The 27,525-nt window shown below is 38.8% G+C and overlaps 2 protein-coding genes across 12 annotated transcripts in view; one reads left to right on the top strand and one right to left on the bottom strand.

Annotated features, from left to right (window-relative positions):
• The first annotated feature begins 550 nt into the window (after positions 1-550).
• NQO1 (NAD(P)H quinone dehydrogenase 1) lies at positions 551-11,535 on the top strand. The gene is made up of 6 exons (XM_039851856.1): positions 551-709; positions 6,015-6,179; positions 6,289-6,419; positions 8,509-8,622; positions 9,633-9,734; positions 10,620-11,535. The coding sequence occupies exons 1-6, from the start codon at positions 703-705 to the stop codon at positions 10,923-10,925; spliced, it is 825 nt and encodes a 274-aa protein (XP_039707790.1). The 5' UTR covers positions 551-702; the 3' UTR covers positions 10,926-11,535.
• Positions 11,536-15,440: 3,905 nt separating this feature from the next.
• The window catches only part of NFAT5 (nuclear factor of activated T cells 5), a 107,425-nt gene continuing 95,340 nt past the window's right edge, over positions 15,441-27,525 (bottom strand). For all 11 annotated transcript variants that reach the window (XM_039851848.1, XM_039851845.1, XM_039851844.1 and 8 more), the window contains 3 exons: positions 24,690-27,195; positions 23,762-24,005; positions 15,441-23,345 (listed from right to left, as the gene is read on the bottom strand). In XM_039851848.1, coding sequence (XP_039707782.1) covers positions 23,770-24,005; positions 24,690-27,195 — 2,742 coding nt within the window. In that variant the 3' untranslated portion in view covers positions 15,441-23,345; positions 23,762-23,769. The remainder of the gene's footprint in view (positions 23,346-23,761; positions 24,006-24,689; positions 27,196-27,525) is intronic.

Raw genomic sequence — 27,525 nt, 5'->3', positions numbered from 1 at the left:
TAAAGTCATTAAACTTTCATCTGTCTTGGCTATTTGGTAACCTTGGATTAACTCGTGCGGGGCATGTACACACTCTGAACCTTGCTCGTAAAGAAAAAACACACGTTTCGGGAGAACAAGTCCCTCAAGTGTCTCATCTGCCTCAGCCCTCAATTCTAAATCTGCAGTGACGGCGAATCTAAGCCTAGAGGTCCGCAGTCCAATGTACCTACCCTCCTACCATTGTCCCCACATCCGATACTTGGACAATTTCCCGGGATGGGGAAAGGCACGGAAGCCGCGACCAACAGAGCCCGGGGATTACATCAGAAACGCCCTCCTTGTGTCACCTGGTGGTTTCTTGGAGTGAGTCTAGGTGGACATGCCTCCCGCCCCTACCCAAACCCACGAGGCCCCCTCTTAGTGCCCCTGAACCTCAGGGCACCCTTCTTCCACGTCCGGGGGGCCCTACTCCATGCCCCAGACACCGTTTCTTTCTTGAAACTGCAGCCACAGTAAACTCTGCCCTGGACGCCAGGTCCAGGCGGCCGGCTCCGCCTTTGCTGGCCACATGGTTAAAGTGGGCGGGGCTAGGTATAAAGTAGCCGGAACTGTGCCTGCAGCACCCGCAAGTCTCTCAACACCTTGGCTCCGCTAGATTCCTTCACTCTGGCAACAGGCGGCGCAGCCAGCAGCTCAGACAATCAGCACGCCGCTCGAGCCATGGCAGGTGAGTGTCCCCCTGGGGAGCCTGCAGCCCCAGTCCTCATTCCTCTCTGCCGGCGTCTGTACGGGCTCGGCCCTGTTTTCTTCCTTGACTCAAAATTGGAAAAGTGAAAGCATTAGGGTCACAGGACGAGCCCTGACCAGACGCCGGGAGAGGCGCTCCTGTTTCTACCCTACTGCCACAAATTCGGGTGGACGTTTAAGAGCGAGTGATCTTGGAAGCAAAATATTCCCTCTAAAACAGGTCGGAAACCGGCTGTCAGAGGTCAGAGCTGGCCCACTGTCACACTTTAGACTTCATAGTATTTAAATCATTTTGGAATAAATTGATAATATTTAAAATAAAAATATATGTGATTTCACTTAAAGATATGGATTCCCAGCTTCTGAAGGAAAATCGTAAGATCCGACGATGGGTGCGCTGGAGCTGGTGAGGCTGCTCCCTTTAGTTCTTGGACAGAGACTAGACCAGCTCCAGGCTGCCGGGCTCAGGAGACGTTTTCAGTGGTGACCCTTGGACTGGGCAAACCTGATCAGGTATTGCCCATTTCTAGTGGCAGAGCCTCCTCTCTCCACCATCATCCTGAGAGGACCTTAGCGGTCACCACAACTTTATCAGGCACATGACCAGCTGCAACACTTTCAGGGGCTGGGAGCTGTTTTCCAGAGAGCCTCGCTCTGATGAGGTTGGACGGCGCCAAAATGTAGAGAGCTGTTTCTCAACTAGGGCTGAACTTACCTTTTTGAAATTTCCTTCCTTCTACACCTAGTTTTCCTTCCCCCAAAAAAAACACTGGATCTAATCTTGCTAAAAATAGGAGAAAGAGATTACTGTCGCAGTCGAAAGACTACACTCTCTGAAGAAAGGGCGGAGCTGGGGCCTGGAACGCCCTCCTGGCGTTTCCAGGGGCCGGGCGCAAAGGCGCCTGGGAGAGGCTGCAGGGTAGCTCACGAGGCTTCCTGCGTGCATGTTTCCCACCACTCATTCTTCAGCTCTCCGGAGGGCGCCGGCACCCCCACCTGCAATGTCAGGGCAAGAACTTTTTCCGATCCTACACAACGTTCAGTATTTATGTGTCACTTTGACGAAAAGTGGGGTGGGGGGAGTTAATGAGGGAAAACGAGAAGATTTGGAACGTCTATAAGTAACATGAGCTGTACCCAGCTAACCAAATCTTAGATTAAGTGAAGCATCCAAAGCATTTGTTTGCAACCAAAAGATGTCTGACTCTCCCACACATTCCTTGAAGAATCCAGTGAGCCTGGAGGGCAGAAGCAGGATATAGGAAACTGATTTGAGGGCCTGCCCTTATATTTCCAACAGATTTTCCTTGATAGCTTATTCTTTCTGCCCAAACGATCCTGTGGGTAATATCTTTTACTGCTAAAGGTATCTGGACATGCTTTACATTAAAGAGTCGACGTACCACAGTCCCTTCCTTTCTCTGCCAGCTCTGTCTTTATTTTGTCATTAAGTTCTATGTTGGTCATCAATGAAACAGAGGGTTGACAAAAGTACAGTTTAATCTGAAAGGTTAGTGAAAATTCCTAGTTTCAGACTGGCCTGAGGTCAAAGGCAGAGAATTATAGGAATGTCAGAGCAACAGGGCACAGAGGTCAGCTCCCAGGGGACGGTCAGGATGCTTTGGCTACTAGAATGTACTTTCCACAAAGAGAAAGATTTGTGTCTTTTGTGCACTGGAGTCTCTGGAACGCTCAGAGTAGTGCCTGGCACATAGCTCGGTGAACACCACAGTGGCAAGGATGGGTTAGTGTGAATATGAGCATTTCAGGGGGAGAAAGAAAAGTTCGCTGGCATGTACTTGGGTTGGAAATAGAAGACGTGGGATGGTGGGGAAGGAACGAGGGCCCTCAGGACACGGAGAAGTGGAATGAACTGGGAGCAGATTTTGCAGGGACTGAGATCTGAAAATGAGACAGTGCAGAGAGAGAGAAGCATTAACAAAGAGATACTTAGTTCTGTTAGATACAGTCACTTTTATTGGGTAGGCAAATGACATGCATAAGCAGAAATGAATTTTAAACTACAGGTACTGATAATATTCTCATTTGTCTTTCAAGACAAATGGCAGCTCCTTCTGAAAGTCTTTCCTAATCGGCCAGCCCTAATGAAAACAGTTTTCCCCTGTGAACTGTCCTGTGCGTCTCCTATCAGGCTAATGTCATTGGTTATTTGCGTGTTTAATTGCCTCTCTTCAGGTAAATTCTGAGACAGTTTAACGTATTGTGTAGCGAATTAAGTGGCAGAAAGGAAACTGGACACTCCAGGTCTAAAAAACACAGGTTTGTCCATGAAAAATGACCCAGAACTAGTGACTCGGGATTATTGGGTTGGGTATTAAATCTCCTGATTTACCCTTTAGCCCTGGCAAATAAATATGACTGTCTGGTAATTGCAAATGAATGTTCTATTAATTGCCTATTTTTCTTCTGGGTTGTTTGACTATTTTTATACTAGGTTGCTTTAGGAATCTATATATTCCAGATATTAAACTTTGTTGGTTATATTTCTTATTAATATAGTCTTCTTGCTTGTGTCTCATCTTTATTTTTTATTTTTTGAAGGTAATAGGCATGCTTATAGCTAGTAGATGGTGAGTTCCTTGAAAGCAAGGCATAGATAGATATCCTGACTTCCTCATTTTCTGGGAAGCACATTTGTTTTACTACTTAGGAAATGCTTGTTAATATTGATAAGTAAATAATATATATATGTGCATATAAATAACAAGCCAAGAGAATAAAAATCGACAAAGCAGACTTCAGTAAACTTTGATATGATTAATGCAAAGGTAGATCACAAAGAAAATGCATGTTAGAGCTTAATGTACTCACATTTCTCCCAGCAGTGTTAAGTCCGAGAGTTGATCTGATAAGCAAGGGGGTGAGAATTTGACACAGCCTCAGGAATTTCTTTCCCTTTCCCCAGGCCTTCCAAAGCAGATAAATCACTTCTATAGCATTTAGATTCTCATCAAATTTATATTCCACTGAATCCGAGTTCATAGAGCCAGAAACACCAGGAGCGAGCTTGGAAATCCTCTTTTTTGGTGTGCTGGGTCTTGAAACTGAAACCTGGCTGAATTTAACCTAATAGGAGCTGCCTATGCCAGGTGGGGTTAACAAAAAAAGCAGGCAGAGACTTGAAGGCTTAACTGTGCCTTTCTAGTTAATTTTCCTCAAACAAGACAAAAAAGTTGCAGGTGCTTTCTCTTCCAGCTCCACCCACAGTCGCCCCTGTTAAGAGTTAGCAAGGTATGAAATAGTGGCACCAATTATTAGGAGAAATGGTGGTAGTAAACGTCCTGTCTCTGGTACTCCCCGCTTCCCCCCACATTGTTGCATGGATTTATCTATGTCTATATATTTTGAAATTATTCCAGCTTCATCACTTGCTCCATAAATTTGGGTGTAGTAACTTTTCTGTGCCTCAGTTTTCTCATCCATAAAATGGGGATACTCGTCACGTCTACCTCATAGGATTGCCATGACAATCGAAAAAGAATGCAGAGTGCTTGGAGCGGTATGTAGCATGTAGTAAGCAGCCACTAAATGCTGTTATTGCAAAAGGAAGGCATTCTTATTCTAACAACTTTATTAAGACAGAGGAAGTCCAAGAAAAAGTTTATCTTTCCCCTCTGCCTCTACCCCCTTGCCATCTCCTACTTACCTAAGAAAACTATTAATAGTTTCATATGATCATTCCATGTGTTTCCCCCATACCAATATACTGCAAATCTACCTACATATGTGTACTCTCTTTCTTTGTTTTTTATAAAAATGGATTCATATTCACTTCATTTTATCAGTTAACAATATACCATGAATATCTTTCTAGGTCACTTTGTGTAGTTGACTCATATTCTGTAGTATGTGTGTGCCATAATCTATTCAGCTGTTCCCCATAAATACACAATTGGGTAATATTTAATTTTTGCCAATGAAAAGAATGATGCAGTAGACATCCTTGCTCATATGTCCTTATGTCCTGATGCTTTCAGTCTGTAAAACAGATTCCCCTGGGTTGGACAGCTAGATCAAAGATTTATGTGCCTTTAAAATTTTAAGATCTTCAGCCTGATTACTTTCTCCAAACACTGAGGCAGTTTATATTCCCACTGGCAATGTGCCAGTTTTCTGTAATCCTGATAGCCCTCAGCTTGTCTTGAACTGTTTTGCCAGTCTGATAGGTAAATAATATCTCATTTTAATTCGCTTTTTCTGACTGGCCAGGCCACACACTTTCTCATTTGTTTGTCATTTGCATTTTCTCCTCTGCAAAGAGTGTTCATATCCTTGACTTGTTTTTCTATTGCCTTGTCTCTCTTCTAATTACTTGTAGGCATTCTTTGGGATTTTAACTCTTTGTGATAAGAATTGTGGATATCTTCTCCTAATTGATTGTCTTTTGACTTTGTTTAACGGTGCCTTTTAGTAAACACAAGTTTTTAATTTTAACGTGGCTTTATCTGTCAAACATTTCCTTATCCACATTCTCCCTTTCCTCCCATACTATTTTAATAGTTTTATTTTTAAAAATTTAAGTCTGTAATCTGCTAATAAATTATTGCTACATGTGGTATGTCAGTAGGATAGTTAAAAATAAAAACTTATTGTGGGGAGGTAGATGGTAAAAGAGGTCAAATGAGTGGTGACAGAAGGAAATCTAGCTATGGGAGGTGAACATACAATGAAAATATATATATGCCTTACTGTTAAAATGTACTGCTGAAACTTACTGGATTTCGTTAACCAATGTCACCATAAAAAAAAAATTAATTAATTGATTGATTAATTTTAAAAAAAGAAAATGGAAAAAAGAAAAAAAAGGAAAAAAATTGGGTGATTTCTGTTTTGCGTATTTATGTTTAATTCTAAAACGATTAAATTGAGATTTGTCAGAAAATAAAAAAATCTTATTGAATACAATAGACACTGAAAAGTGCACGAGTTCTAAGCATATTTTCACAAACTGAACATACTGTGTGATCACCACCCAAATCAAGATATAGAACATTGCCAGCGCCCCAGAAGCCCCTCTGTGCCCTCCCTGATCAGGGTAGCTACTACATCAACTTAGTCTCTGTTTTCCCACCGAATTCAAATGCCTGTTACTTGCTGGACTTTTAAGGAGAAAATCTATATCTGACTGCAGTGGCTGGGTGGCATAACCTAATGTCTAACAAAGTCACCTCTTCCCTTATAAATCTCGGTTCAGCTCTCATGCAGCTGAAGCTTTGCTGGTTGGTGACTGATTTTCTCCATGTGCCTTGTGTGTGTCTAAATAGTCAGAAAGGCACTAATCATACTGGCTCATGCAGAGAAGACGTCCTTCAACTATGCCATGAAGGATGCTGCTGTAGAGACTTTGAAGAGGAAAGGATGGGAGGTCACTGTGTCGGACCTGTATGCCATGAACTTCAATCCTGTAATCTCCAGAAAGGACATCACAGGTAGGAGCAGCTCCCTGCTTTAATTAGGTCTATGTGGGACTTCTTGCCTGTGGGTTATCTGGCCTCGGCTAGGCCCCATGGCCTCAGCCTCTCTTTTTCCTCTCTGCAGGTAAACCGAAGGACCCTGAGAACTTTCAATATACTGCCGAGACTATCCTAGCTTATAAAGAAGGCTGTCTGAGCCCAGATATTGTGGCTGAACAAAAGAAACTGGAAGCTGCAGACCTTGTGATTTTTCAGGTGTGGTAGGACATCAGAAGGGGTGTCGGGACACTTGAATTCTTATTGGCCTAGACCTGTCACCTAATTAGCTATGTGTGCTTAGATAAGTCACTTACCCCCTGGACTGCATTCTCTATAAAAAAGGGTGATTACTTCAAAGGTGCAGCATTACACGAATTTACAGATATTGTGAATCTGGCTGTATTACTCTTTGAAAATAGGAATGTGACTGCAAAGATGACGTGTGAGTCTGAAGCTTTTTTTCCCCAGTGTATTTAATCTTTTTTTTTTCAATTATTGATTCTCTATGGAAGCTCTCAAAGTCTGTGATTCTCCCCATCTCTGTAAGCATCCTGACCTGTTTGTGGAGTGATGCATGCGATCAGCTTCTCTGCTGTGGGAGCATCCCAGTTGACATGCATTGTCCTGCTTACTGTGTGTGTTCCAGCAGCAAACTGTGGCTTTTCTTCTGGAAGCTGCCTCACCATTTAGCAGTCGGTACTGGGAATGTGTATACTTCTTGTTAGTCATCTTTTTTGAAAATGTCAGACTGTACTCAATGACTTTGCTTCTACTAATTCCAATTAGCTTTTTGATCTTGAACATGCAAAGTATATGACCCTGGAAATGTCCCCAAAAGGGTGATAGTGGCTGTGGTTTTTGCATTTGTTCAATCATCTGCAAAGAATCCAACCTTTGAAGTCTCAGCAGCAGTAGCAGCTTTCAATTATGCATCTCAGAATCACCATATGTATGTTAGAATTAGGAAGGAACCTAGTAGTCTTGAATTTAGTTTCTATTCGATGCCTAAGTTTTCTTTATTGTCAGTACAACCATGCGGGTTGTACACTGCAAAATAGCAACATACTGAAGGGCATTGTACACAACTGGGGATTTGTGTATTTGCTGTAACAGTTTCCTGACAAATGACAGGAAAAGTCTTATTTTAGAAAAATCAGTGTACTATGTAAGATAGTCTCTCAACATGGAAATAAAGTGTCCTGAGGAAGGAGTGCTTTAATTCATACCAAGGTGCCATGTGGGCTAACCTTCTGCTCAGTTTACTTCTCCAAAATTAACTTGAGGGAGAGTAAACTCCTAACGCCCTATAAGCTGCCCAGTTCTATTTTCAACTCTGCCTGCAGAACATGCACAGGGAAGCAAACCTGCTCACCTAAACAATGTACCTACTTTTCCTGAAAGCTGCAGATCCGGCCCCTTGCAACTGGAGGGTCATCGTGTGAGAAGAGAGGAGCTGATTGAGATCCCTCGAGCCCCTCTTTTTACAGATGAGCAAATGAAACTTAGAGAAGGTCTGGGGCTTGTGTGGCAAAGGTATCAAGTTAGTGACAGATTTAGGGTGAGAACACAACTCCCACTTTTAATCCTTTGTCTCTTCTGTTCTAAAACCCTACTTCCTTAGTCCCTTTCCTGCAGGTCAGCAACCCTTCAAAGAAAAAGCTGCCAAGTCCTAATGAGTCCTTCTGTGTCCTTGTTTTTCTCTTCTGAGTGTGTCCCAGTTGTCATTGCCTTTAAATCGTGAATCAAGGAGAAGACATACTGGTTTAGCTCTGGCTCTGCTTTATCAGGACAAAAGGCCCAAGGAGTCATGGGAACTCCTTGCTACACCTTAGTTACACTGATTATTTGTTTATAAACTTGAGTGGTTCTGTTTATTCTAAATGATAAGATTTTATGTCCGTGAGCACAAGGTACATATTTTGTATTTTTGATACCACACCTACTAAAGCAAGCTCTTGAGAAAATATTGATTTAGGCATCACACATCTAAGGACCACTTTGTCTGTGGTCCTTGCTGTTTAGACCTCATTGCTAAACGTGATTTCATAGGAACAAATCTTATTTGCATGTGGCCTTCTTCAGATCCACTTGATATTTCTACCTTTAGGTGAAACAGGAGTGTCAAGTTGACTGACCAAGGGCGATACTTTTCTTTAAATGTACTAACTAACTCCTTCAAAAGGAATGACAGGGCCAGAAGAAAGATGCGCCCCTCAGTGAGGTCATGGGCAGCGGCTAAGGGGCCTGAGCCTTCTCGTGTGCTGTGTGTGTTCCTGATCCTGCCACTCTGTCATCTGTCCCACAGTTCCCACTGCAGTGGTTTGGAGTCCCTGCTATCCTGAAAGGCTGGTTTGAGCGCGTGTTCGTTGGGGAGTTTGCTTACACATACAATGCCATGTATGACAAGGGACCTTTCCAGGTAGGTGAATGATTTTGCTTTTTCTGGGTTCTGGGTAGATTCTGTCCTGAGGCAGAGTTTTGAGCATAAGTAGATACTAAGATCAGGCTCCAAGTCCCTTTGAGAGAGATGCATAATAAAGTTTTAATAGATATTTTGACATGATGTTTAGAATTTGCTTTAAAATACTCCAGGAAAAAAAAAGGGGCAGGGGGATTAAATAAAACCAGAATGGCAAATACCGAGAGCTGAAGCTGGGTAGTGGATGTATCATCACACATTTGACCCTTGAACAACACGGGTTTGAACTGCATGGGTCCACTTACACACGGATTTTTTCATAAGTACTGTAAATGTACTTTTTCTTCCTTATGATTTTCTTAATGATATTTTCTTTAGCTTCCTTTATTGTCAGAATACAGTATATAACACATATAGCATACAAAACATGTTAATCAAACGTTTGTTATTGGTGAGGCTTCTGGTCAACAGATAGCCTATTAGTAAGTAACTTTTTGGAAAGTCACAAGTTATATGTGGATTTTTGACTGGGGGCACCCCAAACCTCTGCATTGTTCAGAGGTCAACTGTATTATTTTTTTATGTTTGAAATTTTCCATCGTAAAATAGTCTGCTTTCGTTTTTCAGAGACCAAAATATTACATGAAAACATGCTGAGACCTTCTAGATTACATGCCTGATTACATGCCTAAATACATGCCTAGCACTATGGGGAGACAGAATTAAACAGTAAACAAATAACTCCCCATAGGCACCAGCAGTCAACACCAATTTTGCATTTCCATGACAACCTTCATCTGATTTGCCACACCCAGGAGTGCCACACAGAGGTTGCCCTTGTTTACCAGTCTGTTGTACCATTCTCCAGGCTAGTATTCTTGCAGAGTCATCCTGCGTGGCTCAGAACATGAATAGCAGATGAGTGGACTTGTCAGTTGTTTTCCCTGGGGCTGTTTCATTAACTCCCTGCCACTAAGGAGATGTGGAGGGTAATGACTTTTCTTTGACAGAATAAGAAGGCAGTACTTTCCATCACCACTGGTGGCAGCAGCTCCATGTACTCTCTGCAGGGTGTTCACGGGGACATGAATATCCTTCTCTGGCCAATTCAGGTACCTCATTTTCAATGAACCTTCCAGGGGATTAATTAGATGAGCTTTCTATAGGGTCCAAATCCTCAAGATAGAAACTGAACACAGCACAGTAATGATTCAGAACTGTCGAGAGCTTCCATTTAAGACTTACCTGTCTTCCCAGGCCCCTGTGCTTACACGTGTCCACGCACCACTCTCTCCCAACCAATGACCAGTGCAGATCACCCCTAGATTTGTATGGCCATGTGGTCTGATTCTCTCCAGATGACTGACATCTCTCCAATCTTCCTGCCATTCTCCAAGTTGCTGTTACAATGTCACAGATATTAGAGCCTCTCCACCCTAAATTTAAGAAATGATTTAGTTCAGCTAGTAAAACTAAAGTCTGAAGTATGCTTTTTGGTGGTCACTTGACTTTCAAGATAATCTCTCCTAAGGAAGAGAGTTGGAGAGAAGAGCCAATGGGGTGGCCACCTATAATATTGGAGAATTAATATTAATATAGGAGAATAAATGGTAAGGCTTATTTATTAAAACTCATCTAGCTATACGGAGAGGCAGAGAAATGCACATCTGCATTCCTTGGCAAGAGTCAGCTGTCAAGAAACCAAAACTCTCCCTTATGTAATAGAACTGTTATTTTTGGCAGAGGATCTCAGGCTGGCACAGCTTCAAGGTTTTATTAATATAAAGGACACAGCTGAATAGGCTAAAATAGGTTAACAGCTAGGTAGAGAGAGCAGAAGGTGAGAGAATACAGCTCTGAACTGATTCTCCAGGAGGCCTCAGGCCTCCACATCAGTGTCATATTGGGAAACCAAGATTAACCTTTGCTGTTTGTATATGGTACAAGCTGTATAGGGTTTGTTCTGTGCCTCACCTCCTTACCTTGTATGTCTCCAGAGTGGAACTTTGCATTTCTGTGGCTTCCAAGTCTTAGAACCTCAACTGATATACGGCATTGGGCACACTCCCGCAGATACCCGAATTCAGATCCTGAAAGAATGGAAGAAACGCCTGGAGAATATTTGGGATGAGACTCCACTGTATTTTGCTCCAAGTAGTTTCTTTGACCTAAATTTCCAGGCAGGATTCTTAATGAAAAAGAAGGTGCAGGAAGAGCAAAAAAACGAGAAATTTGGCCTTTCTGTGGGCCATCACTTGGGCAAGTCCATCCCAACTGACAACCAGATCAAAGCCAAGAAATGATTCACAAGACTTGATTTCCTTCTAAAATGTAGCCAAATTTAGGTTTCTTTTGCAGGTTTGCTTTTGTTTTTGAGATTTGTGTTTTTCTTTCTTTACAAGGAATGAATAGGAGAGACAATAGACTTTATTCATACATTTTGGTATAGTTTTATTAAACATAGCTGTTTCTTGTAATTGCTATTATGGCAAAATCTGATTAGGCTCAAGAGGCCACTTAAGATGTAAAGCAGGGAAAGGTATAGAAAGATGCCAGACAATATTCTCTAAGGCCCTCTACACACTTTAATCCTTCTTTTTAGGGATAAATTTTTAGGGCTGAATCTGGCTCGAAAGCATCCAACTCTTCAATGATCTGTTTTTCTTTTAATTACCTCTCTGTGGTTTATGGCAGAAGGGAATTGCCCAGAGAAAAGAAATGACACTACCTGTCTGATCCAAGGGACTTGTTTAGTAGTGAGTAATCTATGCTCGTTTGTGATATATATTGGTTTTAATTGCTACTCAGTGACTAATATGCCTAATACGTGTTACTCTTCCTTCAACTTTATTTTTTTGTGTATAGTATACAGTAATACCTTGAAATAAAAAGCTAATTGAAGTCTCTTCTTTACCTCAATCTTCTATTTTAATGTCTGCAGAAATAAAACAACACACCTGTATACAACATCTGCTGCAGTGAATGAATTCAAGGAAGGAAATACTTAAAAACCCCCAATACTTGAAAATAGCCTTCCATAACCAATGCTTTATTTATATTTATATAACCATCTGAAAGGTTTTTTTCTATACCATTGCTAAACCGACTACTTTCCTTTTAAGCATGTGTTTTGGTTCTATAATTTTTGGGATAAAATTGTAAGCCTAGAGTTTCATTCGCTTTGGTGAACAATTTTGGCATGATATTCTAACTTTCATTTAAATCGTTGAGGTGCAGCTCTACCCACTGTTGGTATAATTCAGATAGAATATGATGAAAGACTGCCCTCTTGTGGTGCATGGGAAGAAAACACAAGAAATGGTGCAAAAAGCAAGGTTGTCTGAAACTGGGAATAGCTTTGTACCTGCCAAGGAAAAGATGGCGTCGGGCAGGAAACCCTCGCTTACTTGACAGATGCCAACAAACATTGGGTATTTTTCCCGCTACAATACCACAATGGTAGATGGCTTGGTGCTTCAGTTTGAAAATATTTCCTTTTGCCTTCATCCTCACTGCAATTCTGTGTAAATTTCTAAAAGTTCCAAACGAAAGAAAATTCATTTCTACAAAACAAAATCACACTGATTGGTTTCAGTGAAGCTAGTGATAGAGGCATTCAGGCAAAAGCAGAATCTACTGAGGAACACAGAGGGAGAGGATTCAGATTATAATAAATTATAGCCAGACGCTTATAAGGCGACCTGGCTTGAGCGTTTGCCCGAAAGGGCTGCTTCATACCAAATGGTAATGGAACGACTGATTAATATCCTCTCGGAATTTAAAGGACATTTAAAGAAATCGAGAAAAACAGAATGCAGTAAACAAATGCCAAGGGGCAGTATTTATTCTGATTTGCCCGATTTATTCAGATTTATCCTGTCAGTAGGCTAGGCACTCTTCTAAGCACTGGGAACACAGCAATGGACAAAACAAAGTACCTGCACTCATGGGGTTTGCATTCTAGTGAAGAACAATAGATGAACAATTATGTCAAGTAGTGAGAAATGCTAGAAAGAAGCAGCAGAGTAGGAAGGTCAGTGATGGGATGCATTAAGGCTACATCGGAGCAAAGACCAGATAAAGTGAGAGAGTGAGGCATGTAGATAGCTGAAGGAAGAGCATTCTGGGCAGGAGTGATGTGAGTGCACCACTGAGGCAGGGGCATGCTTAGAGTTTGAGGAAGAGAAAGGAAGTTACTAAAGCAGAGAAAGGAAGAGAAGGATAGGTCAGACACATGGCTGGAATCAGATCATATGAGACCTTATCAGCATGGTAACACTGTAAAGATAGGAAGTTGCTGGTGGGTTTTGAGTAGAGGTGTAACAATCTGACTTATGTTTAACTCTGGCTGGTATGTGAGGAATCAAGTATAAGTGGCAACGATGGAAACAGAATTGTTGGGAAGCCGCTGTGACCATCTAGGCAACAAATAGGGATGACAGCAATAGTATGTGTTGCGAAGTGGTTAGATTCTGGATATAGTTCAAAGGTCAAAGTAACCGGACTTGATGATAAATTGGATCTAGGTCAGATTAAAAAAAAAGAACATAAAAGTATTTTGGTGTAAGCCAATTAGAAAATGGAAATTCTATTTGTTAAGGAAGAATCTGGAAACAGAATTAGGAGCAGGAGTTGGAGGGGCGGGGAAAAAAATGTCCGAAGTCAAAATTTGACTTGGGACATTTTGTTTGTCTATTAAGATAGCCAAGCGAAGCTGTCGAACAGGCAGTTGGATAACAGAAACCTGGAGTTAGGAGAAATTATGGCTAGGGATGGACATTTGGGAATTTTCAACATATGGATAACATATAAAGCAACGATACTGGATGAGATCACCTAGGAATTGAGTTATACTAGAGATCTAACGATTGACATCTAGGGCTCTCCAATGTTAGGAGGTCAAGATAAGAATTAAAAAGAGTGGCCAGTGAAGCAAGAGAGCTATGTGGTATCCCGAAAGCCAAGTGAAGAAAACATTTCAAGGAGGGAGTGATCAAGTGCGTCAAATACTGCGACGAAGCCAAGTAAGGTAGGCCTGAGAACTGACTTTTGGATGAGGCCATGGGGAGGCCATCGGTGGTTTTGATAAGAACTATTTCAGTAAAGCGGTGTGATGAAAGCTTGATTGGAATGGGTTCAAGAATAGAAGGAGAGGAAGTAGAAATAGTGTGTGTGTGTGTGTAGGGGGGGTACAGTCAAAGAGTTATTTATTTGATTTTTTTAAGAGATAAGGGCCATTTATATGCCAGTGAGAATGACTCTTAGAAAAGGTTCTGATGTTGGAGAGAAGGGACAATTAAAGGAATATGTCTTTGAAAAATCAAAAGGATATGGGATCCAGTGCATGAGAGAAAGAAGAGTAGAGCAACATCAGGACTAGAAATACTAATACAAAGTAATACTTACTAGGAACTTCACACAGATTAATTTTTGCAACAACTCTAAGAGGAGAGTTCTATTTTCGTTTCCACTTTATAGATAAATTGAGGAATGGAGAGGTTAAATAGTAGGTGTAGGAGCCATAACACTAGGCAGGCAAACTCAAGGGCTACGCTTTTATATACCATATTATATTGCCTCCGTTTAGAAGCAGGAACCATGGCACCATGACACAGAGCACAAGCGTAGCAATCAATGTCTTCCTGAGAGCAAGACTATTAAGTGTTGCTGTTGAGAAACTGTACCTGCTTCATACTTCTAGAGTCCCTGTTGCGTCCTGAGCAGGAATAAATGATGTTCCAGTTCTTACAGGCCTGATTTCATGGCTGCTGAGAATTTGCTTCTTACGAAATGACAGAGTAGTACTCTTACCAGCTTGGAATAAAGCATGACGACGACTTCCCATGTTCTAGACGCTGTAACTTAAGGTATATGACCCAGGATTGCATCAGCTTTTTCTGGCAGCCACTTGTAGTCTGATCTTCAGATCAGTCTTTTGCCCACACAGACTGTTTTTTGGAACAAAATATTTTTGATATTTATACTTAATAAATTCCAGTTGGTTATTACTCCTTTCCAGTGCTGTTGAAGTCAATAAATGTCAAAAGACAACTTTTAAATATATTTTGAACAATGGAAGCATTGTTGAAAAATAAATATGTGCATGTCCCTTCCTAAAGTGACAACTTATTTACACATACGTGTTTGGATGTGTGAAAAATTCAGTCTCTTACATGGTCTATGTTTGATAAGAAGGTATAAACATTCTATCTAAAGCAGTGCTTCTAAAACTTGTTATTTATATATCATATTCATGATATCCATGTTATCTGTATTAGAATTTAATTTTTTTAATTTGACTCACATTCCTCCAAAGTCTAGCAGGTGTGCATATTATATTTTTTTCTAATGCACATTAAAACACATTATATTTAAAAATAATGTTTACCTATGTGTCATTTGAAATCATTTTAAGTACCATTAGTGTTATGAATTACAGTCTGATAAATACTAATGTATATATGTAGAAATAACTGCCTCCCAAATAAAAGAGATTGCCTCTAGAAAAGGGACTAAGGGCTTAGGGAGACTTGGTTTTCATCAAAAGCACCTCCATGCTACATGATTTGCTGCCATGGTCTGTACCATTTTACTAAGCATGAAACATACTAAGTAAAGCAAACAAAAATTCTGTCACACTAAGTCGCTTTGTACACTGCCTGGCAAAACAGTAGGGACAAAGTAACTACTTGAAAATATTTCTATATCTCATACATTTTCCTAATGATTTTATAATTTCAGCCACATTCTCATGCTGCTCAAAATTGACATTTACGGATACAAATTTATTCACAAAGTTTGAGGAAAAGAGACAGTTACCCACTGCAAAATGAAAACTTTCATATTTTATTTTTGACTGCAGCTGTTTACAGAAATATACTTGCGAGTATACAAATGTTCCAATAGAAGCAAAATATCTTTTTAATATTTAACAAGTTATCACAGATAGCTAAAAACATAGATGCAAATGAAATTCCCCCAGAGAACAAACTGAAAATATCTGGTTGTCAGTGCTCTGCAACCCTGACTATGAAAGCCATATGCACAAAAAATGCAACCCTTGTGTCGTTGCAGGACAATGGAAGAAGGCAGTTCAGTGGTTGATCAGTGTGCTCAAGCAAATAAAATAAAATTTAAAAAATTTAAATGGCAGAATGGTAGCTAAACCACTTGAGAACAGGTTAACAAAATACTTGTAATATATTTATTAGAAAGACTAAGTAAAAATTGTCAAAAAAAAGTAGCAACTACTTAGAGCTTATCAACAGAAGGGAACAAAGTGAGCAGATACATTCATTTGATGAAAAGAAATTAGCTCAATGTCACTGGAATAAGTTTGCAGCCACTAAAGTCATAAATACTTCAGTGAGGGACAGCTCTTTACTGTACACATTAGTCTGATTCCAAACCCACTCTCAAACATCTGGGGTGTGTGTGTGTGTGTGTGTGTGTGTGTGTGTGTGTGTGTGTGTTATCCTGAGGTTCATTAGCTAAAACAATAAGTGATCCCTACGAACTATTCAAACCAGGCAAATTACTTCTGGAAAAAAAAAAAAGCAGGAGCAATCTGAGGCTTAAACATGGGGCTTTTAAAGGAGAAACTACAAGTTGAAGTCGAATAGAATTGTGGTAGAATGCTTTGGGTACAGGAATAAATCAAGCAATCAAGTGAGGAAGAGAGGAAAGAGGAGAGGAAAGGGAACAAGAAAGGAGGAATGTAGCTAAAGCATCTCCCAACAGTTTGCCTAAACTTTTGCCAGCACCAAAGTTTGTAGAGTAAGTCACTTACATTTCCACTGCTAGTATTAAGCAGTGGTGATTTTTATAGAGTATACAATTGTTTTTATTTTGAAGTGAGTGCATTTTTCTTTCATGAGTTAATTAACAATTTCTAAACAGTGGAAGATTAGAACAATTATGGAGGTAATGAATTACACAGAGAGATTAAAATGAATGAATAAATCTACTGGTGGTTAGTTTATATTTACCATGATGCATACATTGACAAGAGAGAAATGCCCAAATTATATAATTCATTTTCTTGCTTAATATTTTAGTAAATAACTTTTATCTGAAGCATAAGTTCAAAGGATAGCTCTATCTCTACTGCATCAGTTCTCATACAGAGCAAGAGACTTTTAAAGAAATTTTATATATAAAAAAATTAAATAATGTGCTTTGTTGACCTAGTCAGCCATTTTGTTTAATATCTCAGATACAAATATAAATACAGGAATGACAATTTTGTTCTGAGAGGAGATCGAGCCAAACCAAAATTGTGGTCTGCTGGTAAAGTAAGAGGCAATGAAAAAAAGAAAGCTTGTATTATCACTGCCCATAATGTACACATTTTATGGATAAACAGGAGAATTTAGCACCTATCAATTATATTAGCTACTTAAATGTCATAACAATCAAAAGAAAAATAGAACATTGCACCTGTATCTTTAAATTGGTCACTTATTGTAAACTTTTTAGTAAGTAGGAAAATGCCAAACTAAGTTAACTGAATTATCAATAACTAGACTAATTGTGTATATACATACAATATACTGTATTTCTATAGGTAGTACTGAGAATAAATTATTATTGCCAATAAAGGATTATGGATAACCAGGTTAAGCCGAATTTGTATAAAGAACAATGTATAACTCTGTATCAGTGGGGTAAAGAACACTCTTCCAGATCTTACTGTAAATAGTTTACACCAGTGGCTCTCAAACTTTCAGCGTGCATCAGAATCACCTGGAGGGCTTGTTCAAACAGCGCTGGGCCCTACTCCAGAGTTGCTGATTCAGTATGTCTGGGATAGGGCGCAAGAATTTACATTTCTAACTGGTTCCCAGGTGATGCTGGGGTTGGCTGGTGGGCTGAGGACCATATTTTGAGAACCACTGGTTTATAAATACTGTATACGTAGAAAACAATATACTATAATGTTCCTATGTACATGACACAAAATATATAGGAAGAGGGCTGGTTTTAATTAACTGTCAAACAGATTAGCAAGCTTAACATTCTAATCTTTCTAAAATGATTTTCTGAAGTATAATCATTTCCCCTTATAGTCAATAACATTTCAAAGTCTTAAGTCTTACTATAGTCATTTTAGAAAATATTCACATAACACTCACACCAAGTTGTTATCCAAAGTAAATATTCTTAGTTAAGATGCATTCAATAAGAAGGAATCATCACTATACAGCATTCTCGACTTCTTTGGAATGATTAAAGTGCAGACTATCAATAGGGCATGATGAATATTGCAAAAAGGTTTGCAGTCTTCAGTGCCACAAACAAGCATGGAAATACTCACACAGGAGGAAACTACTACTGTCCTAGCCTGTTGCTGATGGCCCTTTCTTCAGGTACCGTCGCAGTGTTAAGAAGCTGGAACAGGCAGAAGTAACGAAAACCAGAGGGACGCTCAACTCAACCGGATCTGGTTGAAAGGAATTATCTTAGTTCTGGAGGGATTCAGATAGAACTTCTTCATTTCTTTTGATGCTATTTTTCATAGGTAGATATGGGTAGATCACTGAGGTTATGATGGGCAAGAAGTGCACTATTATTAATTACTTGGCCCTGTCGATTAGAAAAACTGACATTACCAGACTTTACTTAAATTATGTGTTTGTGATTTATTTTCATTCATCTAATTAAGATAATAAAAGATGCTTTAAACACTTGTTGAAATTAAACTACACACATTTGTGTGCATGGAGTCTCACAGACAGTAAAATTTTCATTAGCATTTCAGTAAGACCTATTATTAGTTGGTTGAGATGAAGACAAATTTCGTTAATTTATTTGAAAACTAAACAGTGTAATTCTGTAATCTTTTACTTATTCTCCCTTAAAAGAACAATTCTGGTAATCTTATGCCAAAGGGAGTTAGAAACTTATTGTTTCCTATGGTGATCTATAAAATTCTTCCATTTTATACAACCCCTTGTACCCTTCTATTTGCTAGATAGGATGCTGCCTGATTCATGAATTGCTTAATAATGCCAATTAGATCTTCAGGAAAAAAAAAAAAAAGAAAAGAAAGAAAAAGAGAAAGGAACAACTAAATGGAAAAGTTGAAAGTTGGGACCTATTAGAATCATTTGTTCATGTGTTTTTGGCAATAGTGAAAAATGAAATTACAAAAAAGGGCACTATTGTAGTAAAAAGGCACTTTCCATGAAGCTTTTAATCTAGATATAAAATATGAATTTAAAAATTCTCCTGAAAGAGAAAGTAGAGTAAAAAATAGAATTTTATTAATAAATGAGGTTAGAATGGTATGAAAATAAATGGGGATTAAAGAAATAATTAGAGCCCTGGGACAATCCACAAATGATATTGTAGGTATTATTTTGATAAGTTACTGCATTATGAACATTATCTCCACAGTTTAGCTCTAAGTGATACAAACAAGCAGAGGAGAAAACCTCTTTTTATACATGTTATGAGAGTCTACTAAACCACTAACTAGGGTATATATACTCAGTGTTATTTTTCTAATAAAGCTCCTGAACTATATAGTCTCTTTCTTTCATTAAGTCCCTCCATATAACCAAAGACATGCGAATGCAACGTGGCTGTCTTGGTTAGGGATGAAGCCTGTGGTCATGAAGCAGAGTAAAGCTATCAGGTCTTATGTATACATTTTCAGTAAATTTTAAAAATCAACTAGGAAACAGATATTTGAACAGAAAATTTCATCAGAAAGGTAAAAAATTCTCAACTTACTCTTAGTGAATACTTATAAATCATGTTGAATTTGAGACTTTGATTATTAAAGCATTTAATTCTGTTCTTTAATTACTGATGCATCTAAATAGATTTCACTTTTCCAAAACAAGAATCTATAATGGCTTAAATAATGAAAAGGAATTATCATCTTAGTTCTAGAGGGACTCATTTCCGTGGACACTGTTTTTCCTAGGCAGATTAACTGAGGTTCTGATGGGCAAGAAATGTTCTATAATGAAATTCCCAACTATAGGACATACAATACTACAAAAAAAGAGGAAGCGAGGAAAGAAGGAAGTTCCCTCATTAATACTGCTTCAGTAACAACCTATGTTCTATGGAGACTGGTGAAAAAAGACTTGTATTGGCTAAATAACATCACGATACCATAATTACGAAGGTAACATGATATAACTCAGAAGCAAAATATGACTTTTTTTCCTCCCACGTTGGTATGGATATATAATGGAATGACAATAAGGAATACAACACACACAGACACAGAGATAAGCTCCAAGCATTAATGTGAGTTGCTAAAAGCAAGAACAATTGAATGTAATAATATAAAGAAAATAAATGTGGTTCACAATGTATTTAGGTTCTTCTGCCATTAATAAATTTAATAAATTGTTTCTGAGGCCTTTGCTGGCTCAGGGAGTCTCTCTTATATGTAGCTAAAATTTGTAACGGTAATCTGGAAACAGCATTTAGTAGCACAAGTATCAACCACTGACCACTGAGCTAACTCTTCAATAAGAAGACAAATACTTTTTGTAACCAAATTGTATATTCAGAATGCTGTACTTGACATTGACCTTTAGGGGTAAGAAACATTTAACAATGTTAAAAAACACACACACACACACACACACACACATATCATTATTGAATAAGAATATGGTAGCATAGCAAAGCCCTTGTATAAATAACCACAAAATTTATGAAAATAAAAATTGGGTTTTCTGTCTCCATCTAATCAACCATTACAGTTCAGGTGTATGTTCTGTTCTAAACTTAGATATTATATAACAGAAAAATTGGTCCCTGGTGACTTGTCATTGGAATCAGCATTTTGCAATGATAAACCTTTTGATAAACAACAGAAGTCCGCCACCACTGCTAATTAACATTCTAATTAGAACATGGTGAACAAGACTTCCTGAGTCTCCCGTATGATCACTCAGAAAAATATTCAGAAAACCCAGAAATAAACTTATAGTATTTTATGTCTACTTAATTTTTATACCTGCTGGGTAAGCTTTCTGACATTCGTCACCCCTCAGCAGTTAGAGTTTTACATTTTAAAACTGAAGCATTAGATTGTGTGACTGGTCTTTCTCATAACCTGAACTATATTGGGTAATTTTTCACAATAGGGGTGGGGAGAGAAGAGATACATTGAAGAAAATGCTTTCAGTTTGGAGAATTTATAAAGTAGCTCTGGATATTACAAGATGGGGAAAATGTTATTAAAATTACAAACATGGTTTTTTAGTGTCTTTATAAATAAAAGGCATAGAATACAGAAAGCCAATTAATAATAACAATAACAACAATAATAAAATATTAAATATATAGTGAGCAAAGACTGAATGGCTCATTCTTGTGAAACACCATCTGACACAATGCCTAGATGGGTTTCCTTACTCTAACATTTTGCTGAGTGAAGATCCAGCAAACACACAGTAAGCTGCCTTTAGCCCACTAACAACATCAAAGAACTGCCTGATGGAATGGCTACAGATGAACAGGTCATTTGTTTCAAAAGATACTTAAATACTCAATAAAGACATAACAAACCCCCCCTCACTGTTATCAGACGCCACGTTGTGGTAGAACATCAGACAAACTCACAAATTTACCACAAAAATGTGTGGCAAAAAAAGAATAGTTTATATATATGTATATATATAAATTTCTATATTTATGCCAATGTACTCACTTAGTACAAATAGCAAAATAGTATACCATTTCCTAAATACAAAATATAGCTTTCCAAAAAAATGAAACACACATTAGATATAAACCATCCAAAACTTGAACGATTGAAAACTGTATTCAAAATTAAATGACCCATAGTAGGTCTCTTTCTGAAAAGTTCCCTTCATATCGGCAAGAAGCCTGTACTACTGAAAACGTAATTCAATGCCTCTCAATTAGAGAGAGAAAGAAAGAAAGGTTGGGGGTGGAGGAAAGAATATACGAGAACACAGAGAAAAAAAGTTAGAAGAAGGGCACATTCGAAGAACCAAGGAAGATCATCACAAAAAGGGGGAAAAATCTGGCTAGATAAACAAAACCGACACCACAATTCCACTAAGTATAACTAAATGTATAGGATAGAAAAAATAAAAATAAAAAACAAACAGAAAAGTAGCCTTCAACAAACAATTAACAGGCTATTTTTTGTACATTTAAAAAATAAATGAAACAGACAAGAATACCGAAATATCTTATCTACATATAGAAGCCACACATAATTTGGCCTTAAACTGTATTAGTAGCTTTCTACATGCCAAAAGGAAAATAAGACATAAGCATGTGTCCAGACAAGTTGTAGTGAGAAGCAGGCATCCCATGGGTGGTGAGAACACCCAAAACTGTATAACTAATGCTACAACTGCAAGTTCTGGAGTGTGTTATTTTGCTCTCCATAGATGTAACACAAGTTAATTCTTCATTTTAAGTCAATGACATGACCTTGTAAAGCCTAAGGCTTGTGGGAACCATCAGATAAGTGATCACTGCGAACTGTAAAGCACTGAGGTGACAAGTGAATTACACTCACTGCAGCTCAGGGAGAAGTGATGTTTCAAGAAATTTTACTTTGTCTTTTTTTTTTTAATTAAAATTTACAGTTTCCTATTAGAGAGAAAATTTTGAAAATTTTGAAGACTTCAGGACAGCACCGTTCATGAGGGGGGGAAAATGCATTGCTTTTGTTTCTCAGGAATCAGCTCCCCTCATTCCTGAAAGGGTACCCCCAACCTGTGCTGCAGGAGTTGTTGGGTTACCCCAGATCAAAGTGGCCTTTTCCTTTAAGTTGCTACAGGGTCCCAAAGCTAGGAGCATATTACCAATTGTCTAAAATAAAGTGAAAAGAGAGGGGAAGAATAATATAGATGAATATAAAAAGGAACACTGGCCCAAGACTGGGTTAAGAAGAAAACAGACTCAAATTACTGTGTCAGTTTAAACTACTGAAGGATATCAGAACATAATTTACCATATATTATCCCCTTCATTTCTTACAGAGCAAGATAATTATTTTTCTATGCACAGTTATGGCTAAACCCCTTAACAGAAACTCAGAGAATTAACGACTCTCTGAAAAATAAAATCAACAGCATTCCAGCTATTTCCAGTTTGTATATTGTCTGCCTTTGTGATAAAGAGGCCTCTTATCTGTGTAGAGCTCTTAGTACAGCTTCCTTGTCAGAATGTCACCCCTTCAGTTTTTCTCTCTAAAAACTGAAAAAAGATTCACTTTGGCCAATAGCTGTGCTTTTTATATTGAAAAATCACAGCCTTAGGTATTATTTGAATTTTCCTTTTTCAAAAGCTGTTACTTGACTAAAACAATGCAAGAAAGAAAATAATGATGAACAAAAGTAAACATGACAATATGGATTATTTTCTAATAGCAATAACAACTGAGCAGTCCAGCTTTTAAAATTAAACTGTACTTTTAAAGAAACAGTGCCTAGGAAAATAGCAACAATTAATTCTGTCATCTGGAAACTCAGATAGATTCTCAGTCATCACTGATATTAGGAATATAAAATATAAAGATGTTAACAATGGTGGCAATCACTGCAACAGGCAGCATGGGTGTGCTCTTTTGCAGTCAGAGTAAAATCTATCCATTTACTCAATCACAGTTTTTCCTATTTTGTTTTGTTTTTAAAGTAACAGTTCAGTAATCCTCATGGAATCACAAGATCTCAGGACATCCTGGAATCCGGATTTTCTTCACGGAATTTCTAAAAAAAGAAGACATTTAATATAACTCACTAGGGAGAGAAAGCATTTATAAAGTTCCTATTACCCTGAATGATCCCAAAGTATATTACAGTATTACAAATGATACTTTATCATATTTATACTTCTGCAGAGTTTTCTATTTATTTCTTGAGGAAGGGAGAAATGAGACATAATTATATCCAATATATAATACATACATCAGATTTCCTGTTTTTCCAAGGCAAAGAAGTTTAGAACCAGAGGAATGCCCAGTATTAACAGTACGACCATAAGCTACATAAAAAGTACCATCCTGTGAGAAAGCTGTATTTTAAAAGGTCAGAGTCTAAATAATATTACTTAACCCAAATCTGCTAATAATAATAAAAGTTATTGATGCTTTTCGAAAAGAAAGAAGCCAAGATGTAATACTTACATATCCAGTTAAAAGGATCCAGTCAAGTTGTTCCCTTGGTTTTGCAATGAAACAAGCAAATCGATCTTTTCAATGTTCTGGTTGGTGTTTATAGAGGATGCCAGTGGAGAATTCTCTGGCATTTGCTGAGAAAGAAGTGTTGTCACAGGTGGCTGGCCTTCATTTTGTGGTTGGCCTGGCTGACTTATGGCCATCAACTGATCTGGCAATGCAGCTGGTCCAGAAGTTAGAAGCTGATTACAGTCTGCAGAGACATTTAAAATACAGAAGCTACCTGATTAGTTACTTTCTGTAAGATTCATAAGGAGGTATTTATCAGCTGCTGGGAGAAAGTCATTATTGCGTTCACTCAGTAGACAAGTAAGAGTGAGCCACCTGACAGTCTTCCCCCAAAAGTCTTCTCCAAACAGTACTGGTAATCATCTTTGGTTTCCTCTAAGCAGTATAAAAATACAACTTTGCCTACTTATCATAATAAATCCTATATAATTTCCTTGGCATATAAACATTAGAGATGGGTTACTACCTAACTGGAAACTAATTTAATTGGCTGAGATATTTTCTGTCATTCTTAATTCAAGTTCATAGCTTAAAGTGGCACGTACATTTATACGCACTACCACATTTAATCCTCTCAACATCCTTGTCAAGGATGTAACATTACTGTCATTTTAGATATGGAAATTGAGGTTCATGCCAAATAATTTGCTTAAGATCTCACAGTCTGTAAGTGGTCTAGCTGGGACTTGAACTCAGTTCTGTCTTACTACAATCTGTGTTTTTAAAATGACTGTGTTTTGCTTCCTTCTAGTAGTAGTAGTAGTAGTAGTAGTAGTAGTAGTAGTAGTAGTAGTAGTAGTAGTAATAATAATGTGACCATTTCAAGCAATGACATTTAAGAAATGAGAAATTAGAAAGAGTTTCTTACTATTTTGAATGCCAAATAAGAACATTCCTGAAGTCTGTTGAGATGAGCCAGGAGAATTCTGTAGTTGGTTCATTGTGCCTCCTGTAGTGTTGTGAAATAAAGCAGCCTGTGGCTGAGGTGACGATGTGGCTCCCTGGATTCCTGGCATGCTGCTCTGAGGGGAATAAAGAGGAGACTGTTGCATGTCTTGTTGGTTTATACTGGTCTGCAATGCAGACATGGATGCTGGAGAGAGGAAGAGAGTTACTTGCTGCTCTTGAGAACTGGGTGACCCTTGGACCAACTGAATCTGAGGAGAGCTATGGAACAAGGAAGTCTGTGATGATTCAGACTGGGTAGGACCTGGGTTCTGAAGTGAAGAAACTGTGGGCTGGTTCTGAAATTGCATGGGCTGCTGCTCTTGATTCATTGGGGCCAAATTATTTTGTTGGTGAAAAATTGACTGGTTCTGTTGCTCCTGATTGGCCATTGGATTTTGACTGGGGTTGAATATCATGTTTGGTGGTGGTGGTTTCTGAGATGCCATTGTCGCCATGGTATTCTGATTACTGAATAAGATGCTCTGCTGCTGTTGCTGCTGCTGCTGCTGCTGCTGCTGTTGCTGCTGCTGCTGCTGCTGCTGCTCCTGGGATGGAGAGTTACTCTGGATGGCAACTATTGAGTGCTGTGACTGGAAGATTGTTCCTTGTTGGGTTTGAGGCATTGGATTAGGAGGGAGGGAGCCCAGGGACACCTGAGGCTGAAATAGACCTTGTTGGGAGGGTTGTGCCTGTTCTTGGGGAAGCATAGGGGCCTGGATGTGTGATATTGGAGGCTGCTGTTGGAAAGCAGCTTGCTGCTCAGTGTTTGATGTTGGCTGAAGTGAAGAAATTGAGTTCTGAGCTGCAAAAAATGAAATCTGTTCTTCTTGGGTGACTGTGTTAGTTTGAAGATTATTCATTGGACTCTGGGAAAGAAATATGTTGGCTGACTGTTGGTCTTGAGGAACAGAAGAGCCCTGGAGCACAGCCATGGTACTCTGAGAGTGAAACATTGGAGACTGCATTTGTTCAGCAGAGGTCGTAGAAGTCTGGCTGTGGACAATAGGACTTGGACTATGGAAAATAGACCCTTGAGTTTCCTGGGAAAGGTTCTGAGCATCAGCGATAGGATTTTGAGGATGAAAAAGTTGAGCCTGTGAATGAGAAGACTGCTGCAAAAAATTCCCAGACTGGAGTGATATCATTTCATTACCTTGCTGGAATAAACCATTACCTTGTTGCTGGGTACCACTACTTTGAACACTCATCATACTTTTTGTAGATGAAAAAAGGTTAACTTGAGGTTGACTGTCCCCACTGTGCTGCATTTGGACCATGGTCTGAAAGACACTGTTCTGCATCTGTTTTGCTTGTGCTCCAGTTTCTTCTCCATCTCCTGAACTTGATGTCTGAAACATGGTAGTGCCAGGAGTTGCAACCTGTTGTGTGGTGGTTGTAGTAGTTTCGTTTCCAGAAACTGCAGAAGGAGAAGAAAACAATTCACATTGCATTTGTATGTCCTCACTGGCAGATAATGCACTCATCATATGAGAAGTCTGCTGGTAAACTGGAGACTGCTGAAGGTTTCCGTTTGCTGAAGCAGTTGAAGGAAATAACTCAGACTGAATCTGGGCAGCTGCCTGGCAGATACTTTGCTGCATCTCCATCACCATTGCAGCTGATGATTCCATCACTTGCTGTTGCTGTTGTTGCTGTTGCTGCTTAGATAATGTGCTTTCGGTCTGTGGATGAACACCTTCAGCTCTTCCAGCTATTAGATTATCTGCTCTGGTATGGACTGCTGGCTCTGTTGAGGAGAACATTCCAGGGTTTACACTATTTTGAATTTGACTGACTTGTTGAAAAATGTCTGCACTAAGCTGTTCTTGAACATTCTCATTACCATCTGGAGCAGAAAATAAAACTGAAGATAACTGTTGTTGTGCCTCTAAAACTTGTTGGACCAAGTCAACATTTCCACCGCTGCCACTAGTGGCACTGCCTGTGAAGCTTCCTGCTTGCAGCTGCTGAATCGTATTCTGTAGCTGACTCACACTATTTGGTGATGGGAAAATATTTGATGACATCTGCTGCTGTAAAGTCTGTGCTTGTTCTTGTAGTGGTGACTGCTGCTGTTGCTGTGACGCCTCAGTCAGGTGTGACAAATTAACCACTGTACCATCTGACTGTAACACTTCTCTAGATTGAGTTTCTCTTGTCTGAAACTGTGTAGCTGGCTGCAGTAGTGCATCACTATTGGGCAGCTGACTAGATGCAGAAACTGCTGTAAAGGTACCAGGTTGTGAAATGTCCTGTGTTTGGATAGTTGTCAGGGTCTCTGGGTTGTATGCCTTGGGCTGAATCTGCTGCTGCTTTTCATTTTCAGAAGGTAAGTGAGAAGATGATGATGATGAAAAAGATCCATTTCCTGCTATGTTAGACATACTTTCTAGTGTTTGTTGAGTTGATCCAACTGTCTTTGTAGTCTAAAAAAGAAAAATCCCCAAATGATATGTACATAGAAACATTAAATGAGCTCATATACTTCAAAAAGTATTATTCTAAAAACACATGCATACGCAGGGACAATTTTCCACTATATTATTATTTGGAAAACAAGTATAAGATTATGATTCTCAGTGACAGCAGGTCTGATTGTCAATGAGATATTTTAAAAATAAGTATTATAAGCAAAGATAGTCAAACAAGGAAGTAAAAGAATAATCAGCTATTGATATGCTTAGGACAGTACAAACACATTAATTCTATGGTTCATGAATTAATAGCAAGTTGTGGATTACTGGTAACATCATAGA

Source organism: Pteropus medius, unplaced genomic scaffold (genome assembly GCF_902729225.1).
Source record: "Pteropus medius unplaced genomic scaffold, Ma_sr-lr_union100, whole genome shotgun sequence".
NCBI classification, from domain to species: Eukaryota; Metazoa; Chordata; class Mammalia; order Chiroptera; family Pteropodidae; genus Pteropus; species Pteropus medius.
This window is presented reverse-complemented; position numbering and strand designations above follow the sequence as displayed.